At 34.4% G+C, this 24,081-nt stretch overlaps 1 protein-coding gene across 2 annotated transcripts in view; it reads left to right on the top strand.

Moving 5' to 3' along the window:
• Positions 1 to 6,984: 6,984 nt before the first annotated feature.
• The window catches only part of LOC136033187 (nuclear pore complex protein Nup160 homolog), a 56,458-nt gene continuing 39,361 nt past the window's right edge, over positions 6,985 to 24,081 (top strand). Inside the window, exons 1-3 of one of the 2 annotated variants that reach the window (XM_065713890.1) lie at positions 6,985 to 7,145; positions 13,624 to 13,866; positions 22,453 to 23,637. In XM_065713890.1, the coding sequence (XP_065569962.1) occupies positions 6,999 to 7,145; positions 13,624 to 13,866; positions 22,453 to 23,469 (1,407 nt within the window). In that variant the 5' untranslated portion in view covers positions 6,985 to 6,998 and the 3' untranslated portion in view covers positions 23,470 to 23,637. Of the gene's footprint in view, positions 7,146 to 13,623; positions 13,867 to 22,452; positions 23,638 to 24,081 lie in introns of those variants that run through there. The other variant, XM_065713891.1, reaches the window with a different exon arrangement.

Raw genomic sequence — 24,081 nt, 5'->3', positions numbered from 1 at the left:
CACCTTGATTTATAACTTTGTCTAGTTTTTTTTTAGCATTATTCAGAAGTTAAAAAAAATTCAATGGGAGAGGGTCTGAAACTAATGGTTTGAAACTAGAGGTTTGAAACTAATGCTTTGAACTATGTCAGAAAACTCCAGATTGACACACGAAGGAACACACTTAGAAAACAGTAGGGAAAATTATCTCAAGTGGAAATCAGTTCAATGTAGTTTTCCAAGTGTGGTTCTTCGTTTGTGGTGGAAAGGCAGTGTTGTCTTCGTCATTATTTTACTCCAGACTGACAATCAAAATTAAGACAAATCGTACACATAAAATTTCTGGATATTTACGCTGGCGGGTCCAGGAGGGGGTCGGGGCCTAATGACATGAAAGATGTCTTTGTTAATTTGCCCTTGTGCTATACAGGAAAGTAGTTTTTAAGTGTTTTGTTGTTTTTAGCCTAATTTTTTGTACGAGACACCAGTTACGGCAGCAGTGTTAGCTGTTCTCATACACGCAATGTACTGTATATATATATATATATATATATATATATATATATATATATGTATATATATATATATATATATATATATATATATATATATATATATATATATATATATATATATATATATATCATGAAAAGAGAAATCACCAATGCTACAGCACAAACACAAAAAAAAAAAAAAAAAAAAAAAAAAAAAAAAAAAAAAAAAAAAAAAAAAAAAAAAAAGACAGAAGGAGAAAAGGAAGACTGTTTTCCTAAATTAGTGATTAATATACACCAGCACTTGAATGAGGCCTTAACCCTACTCATCCATACAATCACATAGGTCAAACAGCACAGCCACACACAATCAACCATAAAGAATAATCCATGGACAGGCAGTCATGTCGTCAATAAGTATAAGTCGTCATTTACCAAACAATAGAAAAAATAATATAGACAAATAATTCAGAGGCAACACCCAACATAAGGGCTCATCAGGAGAATACACTGGCCTATATAGGGTTTCGCCACTCTAAATTCTCTACCCAGCACAGTGTTGTGGCTACCACAGAATATCCATGGCATCCCCGCGTCAGGTATCACCCCCAAAATACATGCCCATGAAAAAAAAAAAAACAGCAAATGTAAAACAACCAAGTAAAACCAAAACAAGCTTATCCTGTTAATATATCCCTACCTTTAGCAATAATAGGTAAACTAAATATTATAAATTTTACCAAATCACAAATATTAACACATTGCAAAAAACCTGAATGAACTAAACAATTATATAATTCATCTTTACCATGTGGCTAATTTTTTAAAAAATTCCGCTCAAATAGAGACACAATTCAAAATAAATGGCGCTGTGACAACATTTCTCGAACCTCCGAAATTAGTTAAAAATTTCTTTAAGTATTTCTAGATAATTCTTTTGATATTTATTTAAAAGTTCGTTATAATGAAAACTAAATTTTTTAAATTGCCAAGTTAATTTATTTGCAGAAAAACCTCTTGATATCAATTTTTGGCTTAAGATTTTACATCTATTTTTAAAATCAATATAATTACTACAAATCCTTGCATAACGAAGTAACTGTGAGAAAAACGCTGAATATGTGATATTTGAGTGTATATTACTTTCAGGGAATGGGAAACTAATCACTTCAAAATCAAAATCATCCGTTTTATTATACATTTTAAAACTTAATTTATTATTATCACAAATATTAATATTTAAATCTAAGAAATGATCTTCATGACCAGCGCCATGACTAGGCTCAAGAATAAGCTCTGATGGATATATATTTTTAGAAATATCAATGAAATCCTTACAATTTAAGACCAAAATATCATCTAAATATCTTTTATTATTTGACAAAGCATGTTTTAAATTAATTGGATTATTCTTATCCATCATATATTTATATTCTAGTTGACTTAAAAACACGTCAGCTATAAATGGGCTGGCATTCCCCCCCATGGGAATTCCCATAATTTGCTTGTACAAATCACCCCCAAATCTTATATAAGTATTGTATAAAACAAATTCCAATAACTCAAAAATCATATCCAAGCTGTAAAATCTCAAGTTAACTGTAGTATTAAAGCAGTTTGTCCATATGGCTTTTTTATTATAACTGTCTATTTTCAAGAACCTTTTACTAGATAAGAGGAAAGATTTCTTTATAACAGTTTTTAAATTATCAAACACTAAATTGAGTGATAAATTAGTATACATTGTCGCAAAATCGAAAGACTCAATTCTTTTAGCTGAAACCATTGTTAAAGAATCTATCACCTGCAGTGAATTATTAACACTCCAATATGGATTAAAATTCGAAAATTTTTTAATACCAGAACAATAGGTTTTAAGTTTATTGACAATTTCCTTTAAAATTAAAGAGAGGTCAGTAGCAGCAATGCGGGTTGGACATTTAGCTGCTCCAGCAATAAACCGTGGTTTAGGGGGATTCTTCTGAAATTTTACAGTCCATATATATATATATATATATATATATATATATATATATATATATATATATATATATATATATATATATATATATATACTAGCTGTTGGGGTGGCGCTTCGCGCCACCCCAACACCTAGTTGGTGGGGGCGCTTCGCGCCCCCCCCCCAAGCCCCCCCGCGCGCGTAAGTCGTTACGCGCCATAATAGTTACGCGCCATTGTAGTTGTGTCCCTATGTCCCACCTGTGAATATAGATATATATATGGTATTCAGATCTATACCTCATGATTCTAATGATTGCCCTTGAGCTTTGTTGATGGTGATTGCTAATCGACCATTCCCTGTCCCGGTGTCCCGGTCGTCATTTACATCCCCCTGTTTCCCCCGGTGTCCCCGTTGTAGTTGTGTCCCTGTGTCCCGGTCGTCATTTATATTCCCTGTGTCCCGGTCGTCATTTGTATCCCGGTGTCCCGGTCTGTATATACATTCGTTTTTTAGTTTTGTTTTTCTCCTTTATTTTTTTCCTTTTTTTTCTTTTTTAGCTTATTTAGATTTTTAGATTTTTTAGTTTTTTTATTAGTTTTTATTTTTTTTTTCTGTTTAGTTTTTTTGTCCCGGTCGTCATTTATATCCCCCTGTTTCCCCCGGTGTCCCCGTTGTAGTTGTGTCCCTGTGTCCCGGTCGTCATTTATATTCCCTGTGTCCCGGTCGTCATTTGTATCCCGGTGTATTTTTTTTTATTAGTTTTTAGTTTTTTTTGTAGTTTTTGCCTTTTTTTAGTTTTTTCAGTTTTGACGTCACCTGATCCAGTTTTTTCAGGTGACGTCACCTGATCCACGATCCACAGATCCACAGACAACTTATTTTTATATATATAGATAGTTTTTTTTTTTTTACTTATGCCCTGGTCGTCATTTATACTCCCTGTGTCCCGGTGCTTTGTTGATTGCTAATCGAACATTCCTTTTGTCCTGGTCGCTTTCTCTTTGAGTTTCGTCATTTATTTTTTTCTTTTTTAGTTCTTTTAGTTTTTACCTTTTTTAGTTTTTTTTAGTTTTTTAGATGAAAATTTTTTTTAGTTTTTTCCTTTTTTTCTTTTTAGTTTTTTATTGGTTTTTACCTTTATTTTAGCTTATTTTTCAGTTTTTTCCTTTTTTTTAGTTTTTTTTTATTTTGTATTTTTTTTAGTTTTTTACCTTTTTTTAGTTTTTTTAGTTTTTTTAGTTTTTTAGCTTTTTTACTTTTTTTATTAGTTTTTAGTTTTTTTTTGTAGTTTTTGCCTTTTTTTAGTTTTTTCAGTTTTTTTTTTAGTTTTTTATTGGTTTTTACCTTTATTTTAGCTTATTTTTCAGTTTTTTCCTTTTTTTTTAGTTTTTAGTTTTTTTTAGTTTTTTATCTTTTTTTTAGTTTTTTTTAGTTTTTTTAGTTTTTTAGCTTTTTTATTTTTTTTTGTTAGTTTTTAGTTTTTTTTGTAGTTTTTGCCTTTTTTTAGTTTTTTAGCTTTTTTATTAGTTTTTAGTTTTTTTTGTAGTTTTTGACTTTTTTTAGTTTTTTTAGTTTTTTAGCTTTTTTATTTTTTTTATTAGTTTTTAGTTTTTTTGTAGTTTTTGCCTTTTTTAGTTTTTTCAGTTTTGACGTCACCTGATCCAGTTTTTTCAGGTGACGTCACCTGACACATCCATCCACACATCCACAGACAGACAACTTATTTTTATATACTAGCTGTTGGGGTGGCGCTTCGCGCCACCCCAACACCTAGTTGGTGGGGGCGCTTTGCGCCCCCCCCAAGCCCCCCCGCGCGCGTAAGTCGTTACGCGCCATAATAGTTACGCGCCATTGTAGTTGTGTCCCTATGTCCCACCTGTGAATATAGATATATATATATATATATGGTTTTAACTACGTAAAACTTGCGAATATACAACATTCTTTGCTGTCCCATTGTCTTTGCATATAAATAGATTGTCAGGTTTACCGACTCTTGAACATGCAACATATAATGGTCCATGGGAAAACAATCTGTATTCAGATCTATACCTCATGATTCTAATGATTGCCCTTGAGCTTTGTTGATGGTGATTGCTAATCGACCATTCCCTGTCCCGGTGTCCCGGTCGTCATTTACATCTCCCTGTTTCCCCCGGTGTCCCCGTTGTAGTTGTGTCCCTGTGTCCCGGTCGTCATTTATATTCCCTGTGTCCCGGGTCCCGGTCATCATTTGTATCCCGGTGTCCCGGTCTGTATATACATTCGTTTTTTAGTTTTGTTTTTCTCCTTTATTTTTTTCCTTTTTTTTTCTTTTTTAGCTTATTTAGATTTTTAGATTTTTTAGTTTTTTTTATTAGTTTTTAGTTTTTATTTCTTTTTAGTTTTTTTGTCCCGGTCGTCATTTATATCCCCCTGTTTCCCCCGGTGTCCCCGTTGTAGTTGTGTCCCTGTGTCCCGGTCGTTATTTATATTCCCTGTGTCCCGGTCGTCATTTGTATCCCGGTGTACCGGTCTGTATATACATTCGTTTTTTAGTTTTGTTTTTCTCCTTTATTTTTTTCCTTTTTTTTTCTTTTTTAGTTTATTTAGATTTTTAGATTTTTTAGTTTTTTTATTAGTTTTTAGTTTTTTACCTTTTTTTAGTTTTTTTAGTTTTTTTAGTTTTTTAGCTTTTTTATTTTTTTTATTAGTTTTTAGTTTTTTTTGTAGTTTTTGCCTTTTTTTAGTTTTTTTAGCTTTTTTATTTTTTTTATTAGTTTTTAGTTTTTTTTGTAGTTTTTGCCTTTTTTTAGTTTTTTCAGTTTTGACGTCACCTGATCCAGTTTTTTCAGGTGACGTCACCTGATCCACGATCCACAGATCCACAGACAACTTATTTTTATATATATAGATAGTTTTTTTTTTTTACTTATGTCCTGGTCGTCATTTATACTCCCTGTGTCCCGGTGCTTTGTTGATTGCTAATCGAACATTCCTTTTGTCCTGGTCGCTTTCTCTTTGAGTGTCGTCATTTATTAGTTTTTTCCTTTTTTTTTTAGTTTTTTATTGGTTTTTACCTTTATTTTAGCTTATTTTTCAGTTTTTTCCTTTTTTTTAGTTTTTTTTTATTTTTTATTTTTTTTAGTTTTTTACCTTTTTTTAGTTTTTTTAGTTTTTTTAGTTTTTTAGCTTTTTTACTTTTTTTATTAGTTTTTAGTTTTTTTTTGTAGTTTTTGCCTTTTTTTAGTTTTTTCAGTTTTTTTTTTAGTTTTTTATTGGTTTTTACCTTTATAGTTTTTTTAGTTTTTTAGCTTTTTTATTTTTTTTATTAGTTTTTAGTTTTTTTTGTAGTTTTTGCCTTTTTTTAGTTTTTTCAGTTTTGACGTCACCTAATCCAGTTTTTTCAGGTGACGTCACCTGACACATCCATCCATCCATCCACAGACAACTTATTTTTATATATATAGATATAGATATATATATATCTCAACATTTTGTATCAAAGTGTCCGTCTATTTGTTTTTATGTTCGCTGAGTTGCAGCTCAACGGCTTAAGATAGAAGTGTGAAATCTTCTGGAACGAATCTTCTAAATGGGCAAATCCTTCTTAAATATACTATAAGTTTTGTAAATTGTGCAAAAATTGACAAAATTTTTATTAGAAGATATAATTTAAGAAATGTTGCTTAGGGTGACGTCGTAATCTTTCGTTTTTTGAAAGGGGCAGCAACCAAAAGGCAGCGAAGTCATGTTTCTGGTTTCGTGTGCAGTGAAGAATCAGCTAAACTAATCAAGCTGGAAATGTGGAAAATTATACTAAAGAATTTTGGAACCGTTATAACGGTGACGAAAACAATGGTGACGGGCAGCGACGAAAAGCCAGCGAATTCATGTTTCTGGTTTCGTGTGCACTGAAGAATCAGCTAAATAAATCAAGCTGGAAATTTGGAAAATTATATTGAAGAATTTTGGAACCAAAGAACCAGCAAAAATGAGGTGTGCACTGGTTTGATTGTTTATTGGTGTGCTTGTTTATCCGGAGTGTAACTTCGAAAACTAAGTGGAGCAAAAATGAAACGAACGATTTATTGTGTATTTTTCTGTATTTGAAATTCAAACACAAATATATTTTTAGTATAAATATGCTTAGACGCGATAATAATTTATTTTGTTTCTAATTTGGATTCAGAATCCTTGTATTTGAAATTTAAGTGTTAGAGAAATACGATGCAAGTGAGAAGAAACATAAAATAAAATGAATGTAGTCAATTTCGATTCCATGAGCCTGGTAGGTTTTACTTTGGAGGTTTCTTTGCAAAGGGGTCAACTGATTTTTTAATGTGTCAATATAGTCCCCACAGCAAAATACTTCGAAGTCACTTGAAGATTGGCAACATTATTCTACCCCTCTAACCCAGGTTAGTTTTCTGCGGTGTCCGTTGTTATATCTACGATATTAAATATGCTGATGCTATATTTTGGGGGATAAACATGCATTTTCAGTTTGCTGATTGTCATCAAATTCTGTTGAATCTTCTTTAATTCAAACGTAATTTTTCTTTGCAGAAAATGTGCATAAAATGGCGTCTTGGGTAGATCCTGAAGACATGAACAATTTAATAGTTAGCCTTTCTCTGCATGACTCAAAAGAATTTCAAGTGTATGAGATTGCGTATATCGGTGGAGTATTCACTTTCAGTTTCAAGTTTGCTATACAAACTGCTAAGGTAAGCTCTTCCCTCTATCTCCCCATTTCTGTCTGTCTCTCTCTCTCTCTCTTTCTCTCTCACTCTCTCTCTCTCTCTCTCTCTCTCTCTCTCTCTCTCTCTCTCTCTCTCTCTCTCTCTCTTATTTTCTCTTTCCCTTCTGTCGTTCTCTATCCGTCTCTCTTTCTCCCTCTTTCTTTGTATTTTTGAACAATTGGATCTTTCTTTAATCAATCACTTTTGACTCTTAAAAAGAGCACTAGAACATATGATTTTCCAATCCAATGAACCCTCTTCTAAATTTCCATGATCCCCCTTTCTGTACGAGTGACAAAAATAAAATATATATAATTCACATCTTTCTTTATTAAGTGTCCCTACACGAGGGCACTTGACAAGCTTTACTCTGTAAATCTATACAAGCCTTGATGTGTGTTTGTTTTTTTTTCAAGCACTTCTGTTTGTTTTGTTGACCTCAAGAAAAGCCTGAACAAATTGTAATTTTTTATAAATTAGCCAGAAATACACCAGACGAGTGAAGTAAAATTCAAGCGTTATTTAAATGAATGGAATTTAAATAAGCCTTAAACGAGTTTCTATTCTTTTATTTTAGTTCTTTTCAGGCCCGGATTAAGAAAAAAGTTTTCAATTAAAGTATCCGTCTCGACATTCGTCGACATTAGTTCAATCCTTTTCGTATTGTTTAGAGTATATCGAAAAAAACAACAGAGATCGGCAAAAAAAAAAAAAACAAGAACAAACATATTAATTTTAAAGCCGTATTGGCTGATAAAAGTTTGAATATTTTCAACTCTGGGAGGCCAATAAAATAGCCATGAAGTTGGCAATACAGCGTGGTGACGGATCAGCTTTACTTCTATGTCATCCTAGAGACATTACTTTTGAAATTTTGTTATTCATTTGCTTTAGTTTAGGTTAAATTATCCTCGTTTTATATTCTGGTGTGGTAGATTCCCGAATCAGGCCCGAATCAGAGAGTCTAGGTGTTTCCCCCGTAGAAAATTTTTCTCTACGGCACCATAATCCCCTTCGATAATTTTGAATGTTCATTAGAGGGAATATTAAAAGTTTTACGGACCTAACTGAGTCAGATGCGATGCTATAGGGTTGCCTATAGTAAAGAGCGATAAGGGTCTAATATATTATTACTTTTTTTTCCCAGAGACCTTTCATATGGAAGGGGTGGTCGTATGAACTTCGGAGGGGCATTATTCAATTGCAAATTAAAAGTTCTTGTAGCTTTTTAAATATTTGAGAGTGATTGGAGGGCAACAAGCTACCACTCACACCTTTTTTTTCCCTGAACATATCCGATAAAAATTTTGAGATAGCCATTTTGTTCAAAATAACTCAAGGTCAAATAACCATGCCTCCAGGTTGGATCCCCCCCCCTTCCAGCCCACAGGGGAAGCGCTAGAAGGTATGCCGTATAAACTTAGGAGGGGGCTCATTCAATTGGAAATTGTAAGTTCCAGTGCCTTTTTTTAAAATTTAAAAGTAATCGGAGGACAACTACCCCCTCCCAAGCCATTGCTTACTGTTGTTAGGAAGGGGTCAGGTGCCTCAAATGCTGTATTTTAATGCCAAAACATCCTAATTCCCATTGAGCCTTCAGGTAGATACAGAATTAGTTTTAAGGAGATAGGGGAGGTGGGGTGGATGTAGAAATTGATATTTAATCCCACTTGATTTCTGGGAATATTTCTGGTCTACGCTATTACTATGAAAGTAAAGAGTAATATTAAACCCCAAAATTTGCAGAATCTGTTTCGCATAGGAGGGGGGCTGTCCCTTTTTCATCCCCAACCTCCCTTTCGTGGTCTTAGAAACTTTGAAGGATTCTCGTTTGATCGGAAATTGAGTATTTTAGTCCTTTTTATAAGTCAAAAATATTGGAGACCAGTCCGTGTCCTAAAATTTTTGATATCCGGTCCTTTGGGTTATTTAATCGAATTTTTTAGGTATCTATTATTACTTTCTCTGGCTGTTCAATTTTGCGCATGGGGGAATTTTCAGAGGGGGGGGGGGGAGGTGACGCCAGATCCCCTAATTAGGGCTCTTACAAGATAAGGGTCTTCATTTTAAATGCAAAATTGTTTCGACAGTTGTTACAATACTTACACGGGGCTGAAAGTCTTTCCTTTCGCAGATATAAGAAAATTTATATGTTTCTTTTTGTGTTAGGATTTTGCCTCACTTTATGACAATATTTGTCTCTACTTTGTTGAAATACATATACAATAAAAAAAGGTAAGTAGAGGTAAGACGCAAATCTAGATCAATAATTCAAAATCTTTTCCAATAATTCTAAATCTTATTTCCTGCGATGAATAAGACTAGTAAATTCAACTGCTAAGAAATTAATTTACCTTAATTATTTACTTTATTTGCTTCGTTAATCTACCTTATTAATGAGTTCTTTATTAATTTGTTTGCGGTAGGAATTGTTGAATATACAATACCAGATTTAAGAGGTTTGCATTATTCTTCAAAAATAGCATTAAATGTTGTTTGTTCCTCCCTGTGACTTGTAGTTACACCTTTTCTCTTTTTGTATATAATTATATATAAGATTTGTTTTTATATTTAGATACCCCTATTTTATTTGAAGATGTTTGGTTTCCTTTCAGTTCTTTTCCCTTATTTATGGGTAATGGCAACCCTAAATTTCTATCTTATCTCTCAGTTTCCTTTTTTCTCTTTCGTTGAAATCCATTTTTTTTTTGCTTTTTCTTATGAAGGTGTGGCTGTGTACTTTGCGATTTTGTCTTTGAGTGATTGGATCATACTCTTTTAATGAATAATTTGAAATTGTTTTCTAAAAAAGATTTTTTTTTTAACGGAAAAGTAAAAAAGTTATATTAAAACGTTTGACGAGCAAAAATAAGGTCATATGTTGGTCTAAATTGAAAACAGAAAAAAATCGCTAACAATGGATAAATATATCCCAAAACGAAAAGAAATCAAATGATTTATTACATCAATCACTAAGATAAAAAGTAATAAAGTATAGATGAATAGACGAAAAAAGAATAAAAAGTATAGATGAATTCTAAAATAAAGAGAAAGTAAAATGGTCAATCGAAACAAAACTACATCAAATAGAAATTAAAATAAACAGGAGAAGAGCGACCACCCCTTAAAAATTTTGAAGGCCAGATTGTTATTTGGGCTTTATCTCAAGACTAATCAAAGTTTACAAGTAAAAGTAATGCTATTACCCACTCTTTTTTCTTAAACCCTACAAACGGTTTGAGTGTATTTCCTTAAAAACGATATGTATTTAGAAGATTATGGTTTTTATTTGTCAAAACATCAACAATAAAAAATACCATAATGAGCAAGATAAAAAAAAAGAATAACCAATAACATGAAAGTAGACTGACTGTTTAATTATTAATTATTTTATTAACTATGAATATAATGATGTTAATTCCTGGCAATTTCAGCAGTTTTGTTTTTCGTTATTATAACTATTACAGACCAAATTTCGTAAGTATATTTTGTTTTTAGTAAAGCGCAAGTGACAGCTACAACGGTGTTCATGGCTTACTAGATTTGTATTAAATAAGAAAAACTTTGGTTTTTCACACGGTTTCATAATAAATAATTACTTAAATTGGGCTTACAAGACCACATCAAACAATCTAAAACACCAATAAAAGGTGTTTTAAAACACCAAAAAAAGGAATTTTTTTCCGTTTTCAACACCAATAAAAGGGTGTGCGAAAGCACAGGATGGCTGGCCCCCAACCCCCCATTGCACTTCCTGGCTGAAGGGCCAAGAAACGGAGATCAGCACCGCCGGTACGGACTGTAAAGTCTAATGCCGTATCCTTTACATTTACCTTTACCTTATTGATGGCAAACAGAATTGAAAACGTTTTAAGTCGTTGTTGAAGTTGAATTTAATAAACGTTTTAAAATGAACCATGAAATATATACTAAAAAATTTGTTTTTTTGGTGGAAAATAATGTATGTGTTCAATGCCAGGGTGGCGACAAGGCCAGATTTCAATACTAATGATACTAGATTGCATAAAATAATTTTTTGTGGCACATAGTGAAAATAAACTCCTCCTAGTACAAAAAGCGTACTAAATATAAACATATAAGCATTTTTTTTTCAGAGAATTCATTATATTTAAATGAATAAATTAAAATTTCTAAAGCTACCTAAAACGTAACTGCTTTGAGTTCTTGCTGTATTTGGTAGACGGTAATCTGGTAATCTTGTAAAAAAAACGATAACTGTATTTGGTAATCTCTCTTCAATGTGTTCATTTCACTCTCCGATATATATATATATATATATATATATATATATATATATATATATATATATATATATATATATATATATTCCATGTTTAAACCGTCTTGATAAAAGCGCTCTCTATACTCATTGATGGCAGCAGTAAGATTAGTAAACAAAAATCGAGATAAGGGTCCGAGAAATGCATACTCAGAGACATGTTGTGTCCCTGATTTTTAATAGACTTTCAATAAATTCAACACGTCTTCGCAGTTGTTAGGTGTTTTATAATTTCATAAAATTGCAAGATCAAATTTAAATGCATTCTATGCTGACTTTTATTTACGCCAATCATTCAGGCAGTTGCGTGATACGTAGTGTGACTGAAAATTACATCTTGTCAAATTAATATGACCAACTTGGGATTTGAGTCCTTTCCTGAATTGTTAATTTGTTTATCTTCAATCTATAAAGGATTTAGTTTAAACGTTTCATGGCTTTAAAGGCATTTTTTCTAAATATCAATTAGAGTAGCTTCCATTTCTTTGTTTTAATTTATTTTTCGGGTACAATTTGATATGAATGGCATAAAATTATCCATCGCCCGTAATTATTTTTTGTAAAGAGGAAAAAGCCTTGGGTTTTTTCATAGCTGGAATCTAGTAAAGAGCGAACGACAGCTATAGTGTTTGTTGACATTATCGTGTTTACAAGTGCAGCACGAACTTGTTGGTAATTTGTCCTAGTTTGTGTTGTAATGTCAAGAGTTTAAGGAACCCTTACACAGAAGAAGTCGGATTGGACACGGATGAATGGGTTTTTCTGTTCTCATCGTCAATTCTCGTAAATAAAACTTATCAAAATCCGCCAACCTACAATTGTCTCTATTCTGTGAAACTTAATTTATTTGGATGTTTGTTTCTGTGTTCGTTTTTGTGTTTATCTCTTTATTATTACTTGTGTTCCTTCGCTTCTGTGCCCCTTCGTCCCTGTATCTATTCCTGTTTTGTCCATATGTTAAGTCACGCGTTGGTTCCTGTGCTTTTTCCCTCCTGCGTCGCTTCATGTTAATGCCCTTACCTTTTCCCTATTTTAGCTCCTGTTCCTGATGTTTGTTCTTGTTTTTCTCGCCTTGTTCTTGTTTTTATTTATTATTATTATTATTTTTTTTTTTTTTTTTGGGGGGGGGGGGGGGGTGATTCAGGAAACACTCTTTTAGGGCCATTAATAAACCGTATATTTTTTGGGGGGAGGGGGCTGAATCAAGAAATATCATCTGTTGAACACTCTAAAATATCGTTACGTCCCAGAATAGGTGGGTATAGTTGCTAGTCGAGTCCACTTAGAAGTTAGGATATTTGTAGTGTTTTTGCTAAGAAAAACCTCATAAATAAATAAAATGTCTCCAGTTGTCTCAATATTTTCTTTAGTTTCAGTACGCTTTGATGGTGGTATGATGTCATATCAACTGCTAACTTTTTTCATGTAAAGTGCAGTTGATATTTCAGTTAAGTTGTTTATTGGTTGTCCAACACAATTGTAGCTTTTAGATTTTCTGATATTTACATTTTCTTTGTCTTTTCAAAATCCATAGACACTGAAAAAAATTTCATTCCATTTGCCAAAAAATTCTTTTTTGTGTTTGTGAAAAGTTACGTTTTGTTTTATTTCTATTAACTATCAACTCTGTAATAGAGTTAGATAGAGTCTTGACTTTCGATTTACAGTCAAATGAGTCCTTTCTTCAATTTCTATGATCACCTCTTCCATGTGAAGTGTGGGGGGATAAAGGAAAATTATGCATAGAAGAACTTTATACATATACACTAATACATGGAAATCCTCGCTCTTTACTTAGGGCCCCCAAAAGGGGACACTGACCACAAAAGCTACAAAAAACTAAAATCCAATAAAAAATAAAATAAAAAAGATATAGTATATTCATTTTGAGTGATTTTCTATTAGTATTTTACAAATTATATACATGCGTTAACAAAATTAACTCGTACGTAATAAAAACTGCGTAAAAATATGCACATGCCAATCTTCAATACTCATATAGGGAAAAAGAAAATGTGGGTGATAAAAAAAAATTCTGATTAGATATTTGAATTCAGGATGAAAAGTTACTCAATGGACGATGCAAGCGCTCCATACGCAAAAGTCTTTCTCAACAGGTGTAATCCGCTTAACACAAAATAGTTGTGTATTTTTATCTTTCAGAAAAATCTTGTCAATTTTTCCTGTGGAGTATCTGATTTGTTTGCACTCTTCGAAGAAAATGGTCGACATGAGGTTGCCCATGTATCATTAGTATCAGGAAACGCTGTATGGGTACAAGATGATGTTTGGCAACAACGAGTTACTTATCTTGCAATTGATCAGTTAGATCCGCTTGAAGTTTATTTGAGTGACATATTGAAACCTTATAATTACAGCGAAGAGTCCATATTTCGTGCACTAACGGTAATTCTCTGTTCTTGGGTTACTTATCGGTATTAGCAATTTGTTATAAAAAATGTGCCATCTATAGAATTCATACCCATGATCTTTGGAATAATAGTCTGTTACTGTTACTGTTTATGGTAGTTCTTGCCTAATTGGGAGTCATCTTAGTCACTTGGCAGCATATATCAGGCAAAGGCGTAACATTATTAGTCAAAAAGTTTGGGGGGGGGGATGAATTTTACCGACTGGCTGGTCATTTTCACACCGCCGTTTATCGTTGAGTCGACTCAATTTTTTATCGAGTGGCTGAAACCATTGGGGGGGGGTCCCTCTCCCTGCCAGATACGTGTCGCCCCGAAGGTTAGGTATATTTTCTAGGCTGTAGGTTCGAACTCGCAAATATCTAACTCCTAGTTATTTATGATTATGCAGATGACGCGAAGTAAAGTTCGTTCCCTGTGTTTTGATTATATTTATGGCAAGTATATATAAAAGTCGGGAACGAGACGACTAACAGACCGCTAAGTGATGCAAGGTGACTCCCATAACTATAGCACTTGATTATCAAGAGGAGGATCTGACCCCTCGCCCATTACGATCTGTTGAAAGCTTCCGCTCTGGTCACCTTCATGAAAAACCACAAAAAAATCAAATAATTTTTAAGTCTCATGTCCCAAAATAAGAACAAATCTTCAGAGAAATTCGAAAATTTATAGGAGGGGACGGACCCACAATCGTGTCCTAAGCCTAGAGGTACATATAACGGGAATGACACCTTAAACCCTCAAATGTAACCACCATTCCCTGCTAAATTTCTCACTTGTAATTGCTGCTTGGTTTTCAGTAATACAGCGTTCAGGTTTGACATCATGACAGTTTAAAAATAGTACAGGTTTCTATCTATCTATATATATATAAATAAGTTGTCTGTGTGTGTGTCGAGTGACGTCATGTTTGTGTGTCGACTGACGTCATGTTTGTCGACTGACGTCATTTTAAGGATTGAGCTGTATGCGTCATGAAGTTGTTTGTTGACTGACGTCATGTTTGTCAACTGATGAAATTACATACCGGGACACCGGGACACAAATGACGACCGGGACACAGGGAATATATATGACGACCGGGACACAGGGACACAAATATAACGGGGACGCCGGGGGCACAGGCGGGATATATAAATGACGACCGGGACACAGTGATTGTTCGAATAGAAATTACAGACCGGGACACCAGGACACAAATGACGACCGGGACACCGGGACACAGGGAATATAAATGACGACCGGGACACTCAAAGAGAAATTACAAACTGGGACACCGGGACAAAAATGACGACCGGGACACAGGGAATATAAATGACGACCGGGACACGGAATATAAATGACGACCGGGACACAGGGACACATCATTAGAATAATGAGGTATAGATCTGAATACGGATTTTTTTTTCCCATGGACAATTATATGTTGAATGTTCAAGAGTCAGTAAACCTGACAATCTATTTTTATGCATAGACAATGGGACAGCGAAGAATGTTGTATATTCGCATGTTTTACGTTGTTAAAAACATATATATATATATATATATATATATATATATATATATATATATCTACATATAACACCATGTATATATAACACCAACTAGGTGTTGGGGTGGCGCGAAGTGCCACCCCAACAGCTAGTATATATATATATATATATATATATATATATATATATATATATATATATATATATATATATATATATATATATATATATATATACTAGCTGTTGGGGTGGCGCTTCGCGTCACCCCAACACCTAGTTGGTGGGGCGCTTCGCGCCCCTCCAAGCCCCCCCGCGCGCGTAAGTCGTTACGCGCCATTGTAGTTGTGTCCCTGTGTCCCATCTGTGAATATAGATAGATTTATATATGTGTTTCAAACTACGTAAAAATTGCGAATATACAACATTTTTGGCTTTCCCACTACTGGGAGCTTTCCGTTTCCAATTGCCACTAATTGATCTGAAAATGTTTGACCAGAGTCATCGTTTTGCAATCGGACACGCATATTTGTAGTTAATTTTAATATTTTTACGTGTGCCCATAAATTAGAATTTTTCAGGCAAGCATTCATTTCGTCTGCAGGAGTTAAACTACGTAAAAATTGCGAATATACAACATTCTTGGCTTTCCCATGGTCTGTGCATATACAAAGCCGTATGTACTAATAATGACGTCATATGCAAACGCTCTTTTTACAAACAACAAACATGCATACACACAACTCGTTTTTATATAGATAGATAGACAGATAGATACAATACAAATTAACTGCGTAAAACTTGCGAATATACAACATTCTTCGCTGTCCAATTGTCACTGCATATAAATAGATTGTCAGGTTTACCGACCTTCGAACATGCAACGTACAATTGTCCATGGGAAAAACAATCAGTATTAAGATCTATACCACATTTTTCTAATGATTGACCTTGAGCTTTGTTAATGGTGATTGCAAATGCTAATCGAATTGGGAATTGCAATCTTTTAAATTGAAAAGGCAGATCCGTTGGAATCATGGGAATGCGAGGAATAAGAACAGCCTCACCCTCAAAAGGCCCTGTCAAGATTGTGGCCTCTATTAGGTTTTCCATTGTTTTTTTTACGGCAAGTCGCGTGCCATTGCAAAGCTTTTGTGGGTTGATATTTCTTAAAAGTATTATTGGTACGCCTATTTTTAGTTGTAGCACGTGTGGTGGAAACCCTGAAAGATCTATGGAATTTAAAAATTCAGATGGATAATTAACCGCTTCATTCGGTTCCAAAACTGTGTCGACTGACTTGTAAAGGACTGCCTGGTCTCGAATCTTGGTCAAAACAATATTGTTGATTTCGTGGACGTCTATATTTTTGGGTGCGAGAATCGCTCTTTCACTTAGCAATTTATTATTTTTATAATTTTTTAGAATATTCGGAAATACTTTTTCAATCAATTCATTTTTGGACGTCACGAAATTACAGAAATCAGCAGGTAGTTGTATACGTCCTGAAATTGAGTCTATCGTATCATAAATGTCTTTTTGTTCCGACGTTAACTTGGAAATGTTATCTTGTACATACGATAATAGATCACTCGTACTGTAACTTTGTTCACGATCCAATTCTACACATGTCGTAACAGCAGCGATACGGCTAGGTGAAGGCATTCCCAAATCCTGAAGAGGTTTGTTTGCCATACGTACGCACAAATCTTCTATAATAACTAAAGTGTAGTTCTAAATTTCTGATGTAAAATCAAAAGTCATATCTGACGTCTCTAACTGTTTTCGATGGAGTATATCTTCGGACATTTTGACTTATATTTTTCCCATAACTCTATAGGAGCTGATGGAGAGCAAGTTGTTAAAATGATGCCAAACAATGCACGAATTTGACTTGGGGTTGACGTTTCGCACGCGTCATTGATGCAGTTATCCCAGTGTTGGTCATTCTCCAATAAATTCAGAGCTTGGCATGCACTACGGTAAGTGTCATGTATAGTACCGTTTACAGTTCTCAAATACTCAAAGGATGTCGGACCGGGTACATTCACCAAAAGCAGGCGTAGAAAGAAGCATTCATGTTGATTGGGGTGAACGGTGTAGAGTCTTCCTATCGTGGTATCTTTGAAGATGGTAGGTTGGCCGTCGACTGACTTACCCTGTTTTCGACGTTCAAATACTTTATTTTTAGTATTCCACGTGTAATACGAAGGCACTTCAGTATACAGCAGTTTTTTTGCAAAAGAATCATTTTTGCAAAGCGAAAAAAAAGCTGTTAATTTTGTATCCGGTGGATTCAGGGCTCTTTGTTGCACGTTGGTTTCCGAGAAATAAACACGTTGACCATTCTGTAAATGTACCGCTAAGTGAACAACAGCTGGACTACGTTCATGTATCGGAAATGAAAGAATTCGCCAAACAGCTTCATTACTGCTTATGTATCTTCCAGCCTGATATTGTACGATTTCGTCGAAATCTTTGATTTCGGGCTGCAAGCCAAAAACTGCCATGTCACTGCCTTTGTTGACGTATTTACATATGTATTTGATTGCCTTTACGGAGTTACAGTATTCAACGTTTATGTGTGCATTAAATGTTTTTGATAATAATGGGGAATATGGAACAACCCACTGGTTATCTACTTCGATGATGGTACCGTTGCCATTGTAGGTTCTTCAGTCATTTTACAATTAGAAATTTCTCTTTCAACGGTCTTCTTACAATTAAAAATTTGTCTTTGAACGATATTTTTAAATACCTGTGTCCTGGTCGTCATTTATATTCCCTGTGTCCCGGTCGTCATTTGTGTCCCGTTATCCCAGTCTGTAATTTCTCTTTGAGTGTCCCGGTCGTTATTTATATTCCCTCTGTCCCGGTCGTCATTTGTGTCCCGGTCTGTAATTTCTCTTTGAGTGTTTTTTCTTTTTAGTATTTTTTAGTTTTTTACATTTTTTCTTTTTTCAGTTTTCTTTTTCTTCTTTATTTTTCAGCTTCACTATTAAATACATATCGCCGAACCTTTGTTTTTTTAACTAAAATCTGGTAGGCATTGATGACCTTATCCAAGTCAAAATCCCAAACCCAATCATCATCGCTATCATTTTCAGTTTTGATATGTTTTGACTCTCGCTGTCCAGGTGGATCTTCATCTAACTGCGCGGTTTTGCGTTCTTTAGCCTCAAGCCTGTTTCCTTGCTGTTCTTTTGATTCCTCGGCACGCTTTCTTTTCTGACTTTCTCTATCAGCAGCAAGTTTTTTGGCATAGACTCTTTGAGCATCTTCATCGGCTTTTGCCATTGTAAGTTCATCAGTCATTTTAAACTTAAACATTAATAGATTTCTACGTGAACATATATGTCTTAAATATCTTTAATGACGTCACCGTCATAGCAAAAATGACGACAACTAACTTCATGACGTCAGTCGACACAGAAACATGACGTCACCTGACAGACAGACAGACACACAGACAGACAACTTATTTTTTATATATATATATATATATATATATATATATATATATATATATATATATATATATATATTTGTATAAATATTGTCAATAAAAATCCCTGTTAAAGCTCACCAGCACATATGGAAACTCAGGGATCAATTGAAAATTTGAACAGTATATTCATTGGTTCTTTAAAATGTCGTCTTCCGACCTGTATGGGAGCTGGAACTTAAATCATCCTCTAAGCGTCTGAAAACCAAATTGTGAATGTTTTGGCTGACAATTTAAATTCTGACAATTGCGTTAAAGACCGCATAATCAAATGGGGAGGAAAACTATCCTGGACTTAGATTATGCTCATGATCTAAGCCTCCTATATGAAAGTCTGAACAAAATGATTGAGCTTTTAGAGGTTTTGCAAGTTCAGGGTGCTAGAATATGTTTGAAAATGAATTTTAAGAAGACCAACTTACCAAGGCTTAAAAGTACAATAGCCAAGGCTCAGGGGGTTTTTCGCATTTAAATTTTTTTTGGAAGAATAGGAAGAAAAGTCTACAAACCATGATTAGAATATTGAAAGCTACAGTGATGACAGTGGTCAAATATAACAAGCCTGGGCGCTCCGAAAAGCGGATGAAGATTTACTAGATGTTTCCAGAAAATTTGCCTACGGGTTGTTCTGGTTACCCGGTTGACTGACCTCATTTCAAACAGTAGGCTGTACGAAAAATATGGTTCAATCCCACTTTTTAGGGCTATAGTAAAAGAAAGGTTTAGATGGCTAGGGTACGTTCTGCGGATGAAGGAAGGCAGATTGTCGAAGATTGTTCTTTTCGCCCAACCATCTAGGGCTAAACAGAAAGTAGATCGGCCTTGTCTGAGATGGGAGGATGGCATAAAGAAAGATTTAAAGGGAATGGGAATTTGCCCCCTGCCTAGATTACAAAAAAGATCATTTTGCCGGCCCCTCTGTCTCTCTAAAAAACAAAACAAAATAATGACAAATGTAAGCTAGTGGCTACAAGTGAGCCTAAAACCTTTTCCAATTATCTTAAACATACTGTATTCTATTATTCAACAACAGGCAGTATGAGAAATTGTCTCATAAATATTATCAATAAATGGTTTCTCCATAATTTAATATTATCTTAATAATTTTATTTCAGAGATTGTAAATAATCTCTAGAAAATCTTCCATAGGTTAATTTTGTATGTTCAAATAATCATTTTCTTCAAATTATTATTTCAATCCTCTAAGCGCTCTTGCTACAGACGTCGATTACTTAGACGTTTAACCGAGTGAAGTAAACCCCAATCTAATAGAGTTATCTGCAAAATCTTTGAACTCGAACTTTGTCCTACTCTAGTCTTTGAAGAGCATTAGATGTCAATAGCGCTAATTTATTTGAATCTCTTAGTTTTCGATTTTTTTTTTTCAATTTTAATTTTACTGATAGGTAGGCTATATTAAGCTAACTAAAGTTCTTAAGATGTTTCTAGCAATCTATCTAAAAGATCAAACTCTTTTCTTGTAGGTAGTTGTTAAGGAAATTTTACAATCTTCTTAAAAATTGCTACTTAAAAATTCAGTGTGTTATATTTGTGCCTAACTTGGTGTAGTTTTATACTAATCCCCGGCTGACTTGAGTCGGAGATTTTCGGCTTAGATGTTGTTTTTTTTTGTCAACGAAGGAGGTTGCTTCTGATTGAAGACTTCCATTTATGTTTATTTATTATTACTACTAACAACTCACCGCAATACCAAGCCGCATGAGGCCAACACTGCAACGCACGCTCCTCCTCCATCCTATTCTATTAAAGCACCCCTCTTTACACCCTCCCAGGAAGTTCCCATTTCTTCAAATCTTTATTTATGGCATCCTCCCACTCCAGCCGTGGACGACCTGCTTTCCGTTTAGTCCTAGACGGTTGACCAAAAAGGACATTCTTCGGCAAACTGTTATTCTTTTTCGGTAGAACGTGACCTAGCTATCTCAATCTATCTCTCACTATAGCGCAAGAAAGTGGGACTGAGTTACACTTTTTGTACAGCCTACTGTTCAAAATACAGTCGGCCAGATAGGTACCCAGAACAATTCGTAGGCAATGTCTCTGGAAACATCTAGCAAATCTTGATCCGTTTTTTGGAGTGCTCAGGCTTCTGAGCCATATTTGACCACCTATATCTTTTCGTTCTTTTAGACGTTCGTTACATCATTTATCGTTATTATATCATTATTCTTTTACGTTCATTATAGACTGCACGATAGTAGACTTAGCCCGCGGTAAAACTAGGCTGTTAGACAGCCGCTACTAACCAGCCGCTTGTAAATATCGCCATCAGTCAGTGGAACTGAAGGGCCCACGTTATTAGTAAGTAGCCGCCAGTGCAGTTGTGGTTGATAACTTGAAATCATTGGATGTATAATACCTGGTAAACCGTGTCTTTTGCATATCTGTTAAGATAGTCTGTAAGAAAAGCGTCCCTCAGATAAGTATAATGTGGGAGTAAATCTAGACATGTTATAATGTCTTTGCCTGGCCACTTGTTTCTGTCAATCATATTCACTGTTAATCATGAAAAAGAAGTAGAAAGGAATAAGAAACTAAATAACACTGCATAAAACCAAATAGATACGACTTAATTCACCAGCCGCCTGTTAGCAACTAGTTTTTCACATTGGACGGCTCGCACCAGAGAGGAGATCACGTGACTGTCAGTATATGATAGGTAGCGCTAAAAAGTTAAACGCATTCAACCTCTGTTTGTGGCTAGTAAAAACTAGCCCGTTGGCATTCACCAGCTGCTGGTTCTGTATCGGAATATGCTGTTTGCTGGTAATATTACTAGCGGATAGTTAGTAGTGGCTGCTAGACAAGAGTGACCGCGGCTTTAGGAACATGCTTATTACTACTTGTATTTGTTTCGTTGGAAGCTGATAGACTATTAGAAGACTTGGACCGAATGGCTATTTCAGAATTTTTGGACTTAAGAGTCCGTATTCCTTTGTTCCTTAAAATACTTAAAAACTCTAAATTTATGTTTGGATGAGCCTTCGTAGGTGGTCTACGGCCAATTGCTCGATAAAAATACCACAGGAAAACGTTAGCCAAAACAAATAAACTTGCATACATAACATATCTTTTTGCATACGTATCCTTTTTCGGGAAATATTCGAATTCGTTTTTTTTTTGGCTGGTAGGTAGGCAGAGGGTTTAAGCCTCTGTTGTGAGGTTTTCACATTGTTGAATATGTTGGGTAATTTTTGGAAATATTGTATCCTTTTTTAGAGACATGCTTCCTGTTTTTAAAATCTGATTTTTCTTGTAGTGATTACTTTTGATAGATTACTTTAAACTTATCTGACTCTTCACTAACTGTTAACTATTATGAATAGTTTTTTGATTATATTTCTCTGCCAAAACTCGAAATAGAGTATAACAAATTTTTATACTTGCTGCAATTTTGTAAAAGTATATTTCTGAGTGCAGAGACTAACAATGTCAATATAGCGTGGCTTGAAAATTTTTATAAAGTTTTGGTCATTTCATGGTGTTAATGATGTTAGAGAAGATCGGAAAAAGCGAAGGTGTTTGATACTATTTTCTTTTCCAGGATTTTAATCTGAAATACAGACTAGACATAGTTAAAGGCACAATGAAAGAAATGGTTGTGGAAGTCATTCAAAACCGTTTCAATCAGCTCTTGGAAGTCAATTTAGAAGCAGATGTTGTTGATGTATGGAGGGAATTCCGTGAGCTTTGTATCTCCAATGAGTCGAATATTACTTGGCCGCTGAGTATATTTTCTAGCATTGACTCTGGATTAATTCTGCTTCTCCGGCGCAATGCGGTGGGTGTCATGAGAAGAAAGGATGACTTGGAGGTATTATTTTCCCTTGAAGCAATATCTGAATTTGGAAATCTGGAAGTTGCGGAAGTCCAAGCAGTTTTTGAAGTCAAACTTCTTCTGAACGACATAAGACAGTTTCTTGCTGATAGACACAATAGTTTTTTTCAGGAGCTGCTTGAAGGACGCACTGAGCCATTTGAAGTTGCCGCTGAAGTTACAAATAGACTGCATGGTGAGCACGGGATGGTCACCACTGTTACCTCCCGTTTCCTTAGTAAAATCTCCTCAATCAATACTGGATTTCAAGTCATTGCCCAACTCTTAACACCGTCAATTGATGATGATACAGGTTGTGTCCCTAATCAGAAGCTCGTATCATCTTTTTCGCAATCCTTGGCTGAAAGATGTTTTTCACAAATGACTGAATTTTGTTACGAACTCTGTCGTGATCTTTTGGTTCTAATTGAAGTTTTGAATATGAGACACAAGTTTGTTGGCCTTCAAAGTAGAGATGAAATAGCAATAAATGCCACAATCAAAGCTGCTTTTAGTCAACATACTCTAGCTTTTTGGCTGATGAAATGGCTCTGCGAAACACCATCTTCTAACTTGCAAGCGATGGTAAAACATATTCATGCTAAAAAGTTACCATTGGTAAAAGAAGTTGCAGAAATATACAATTTTAGTGGTACGGAAAACAGCAAAAATCTGACTGACCTCTATCTTATGAGCTATGGCTCTAAGATGGCAGCATTGAATATAAGACGTGAAATTCCTTAGATGTCACCATTGATGTCCTCCTTCAAGCAATCGGACGGAGCATAATTGTACAGCTTTTAGCTCAGCCGGTCAAGCTCTTAATTGCTTTCATATCTTCTTGTGAATATGTGGCTCTACAGACTTATATTCATTATGCAGAGAAGCAATTTACGAATGGAAACCAGTCTGGTAAGTAAAACTGCACCATCGAAAATTCTATACTCTAGTCAGGATTATAGTCCAAAAATGACAGTTTTGTCACCATTTTAGGTTACATTAAAAAGAAACATTCCAGCCTACATAGAAATGAAAATCAAAGTCAGATAATTGGCTATAAATGCATATCTTTTGCTTGACAAAAAAAGTACTAATTAAACAAATGATGTAATACAAAAGCCAAATTCTGTCAACATTCTTAAAATAGACAATACTTTGTCTGCTGGTTTTGTAAAATAAAATAAACAAATAAATAAATTATACTACTTTCAATTAGTAAAGAATAAATTTAAAATAATCTATCATATATTATTGAACCAGCTATAACTTTATGTAAATTGATTTGTCGTTATTTTTTTCTCAAGAAAAGCACTAAATTTGTCCATGGAAATTTCCATTCTACCATTTTTTTATGTG

The sequence above is a fragment of the Artemia franciscana genome, chromosome 11 (assembly GCF_032884065.1).
Source record: "Artemia franciscana chromosome 11, ASM3288406v1, whole genome shotgun sequence".
Classification (NCBI taxonomy): domain Eukaryota; kingdom Metazoa; phylum Arthropoda; class Branchiopoda; order Anostraca; family Artemiidae; genus Artemia; species Artemia franciscana.
Note: the sequence above shows the minus strand (reverse complement) of the source record. Positions and strands in the feature narration are given on the sequence as shown.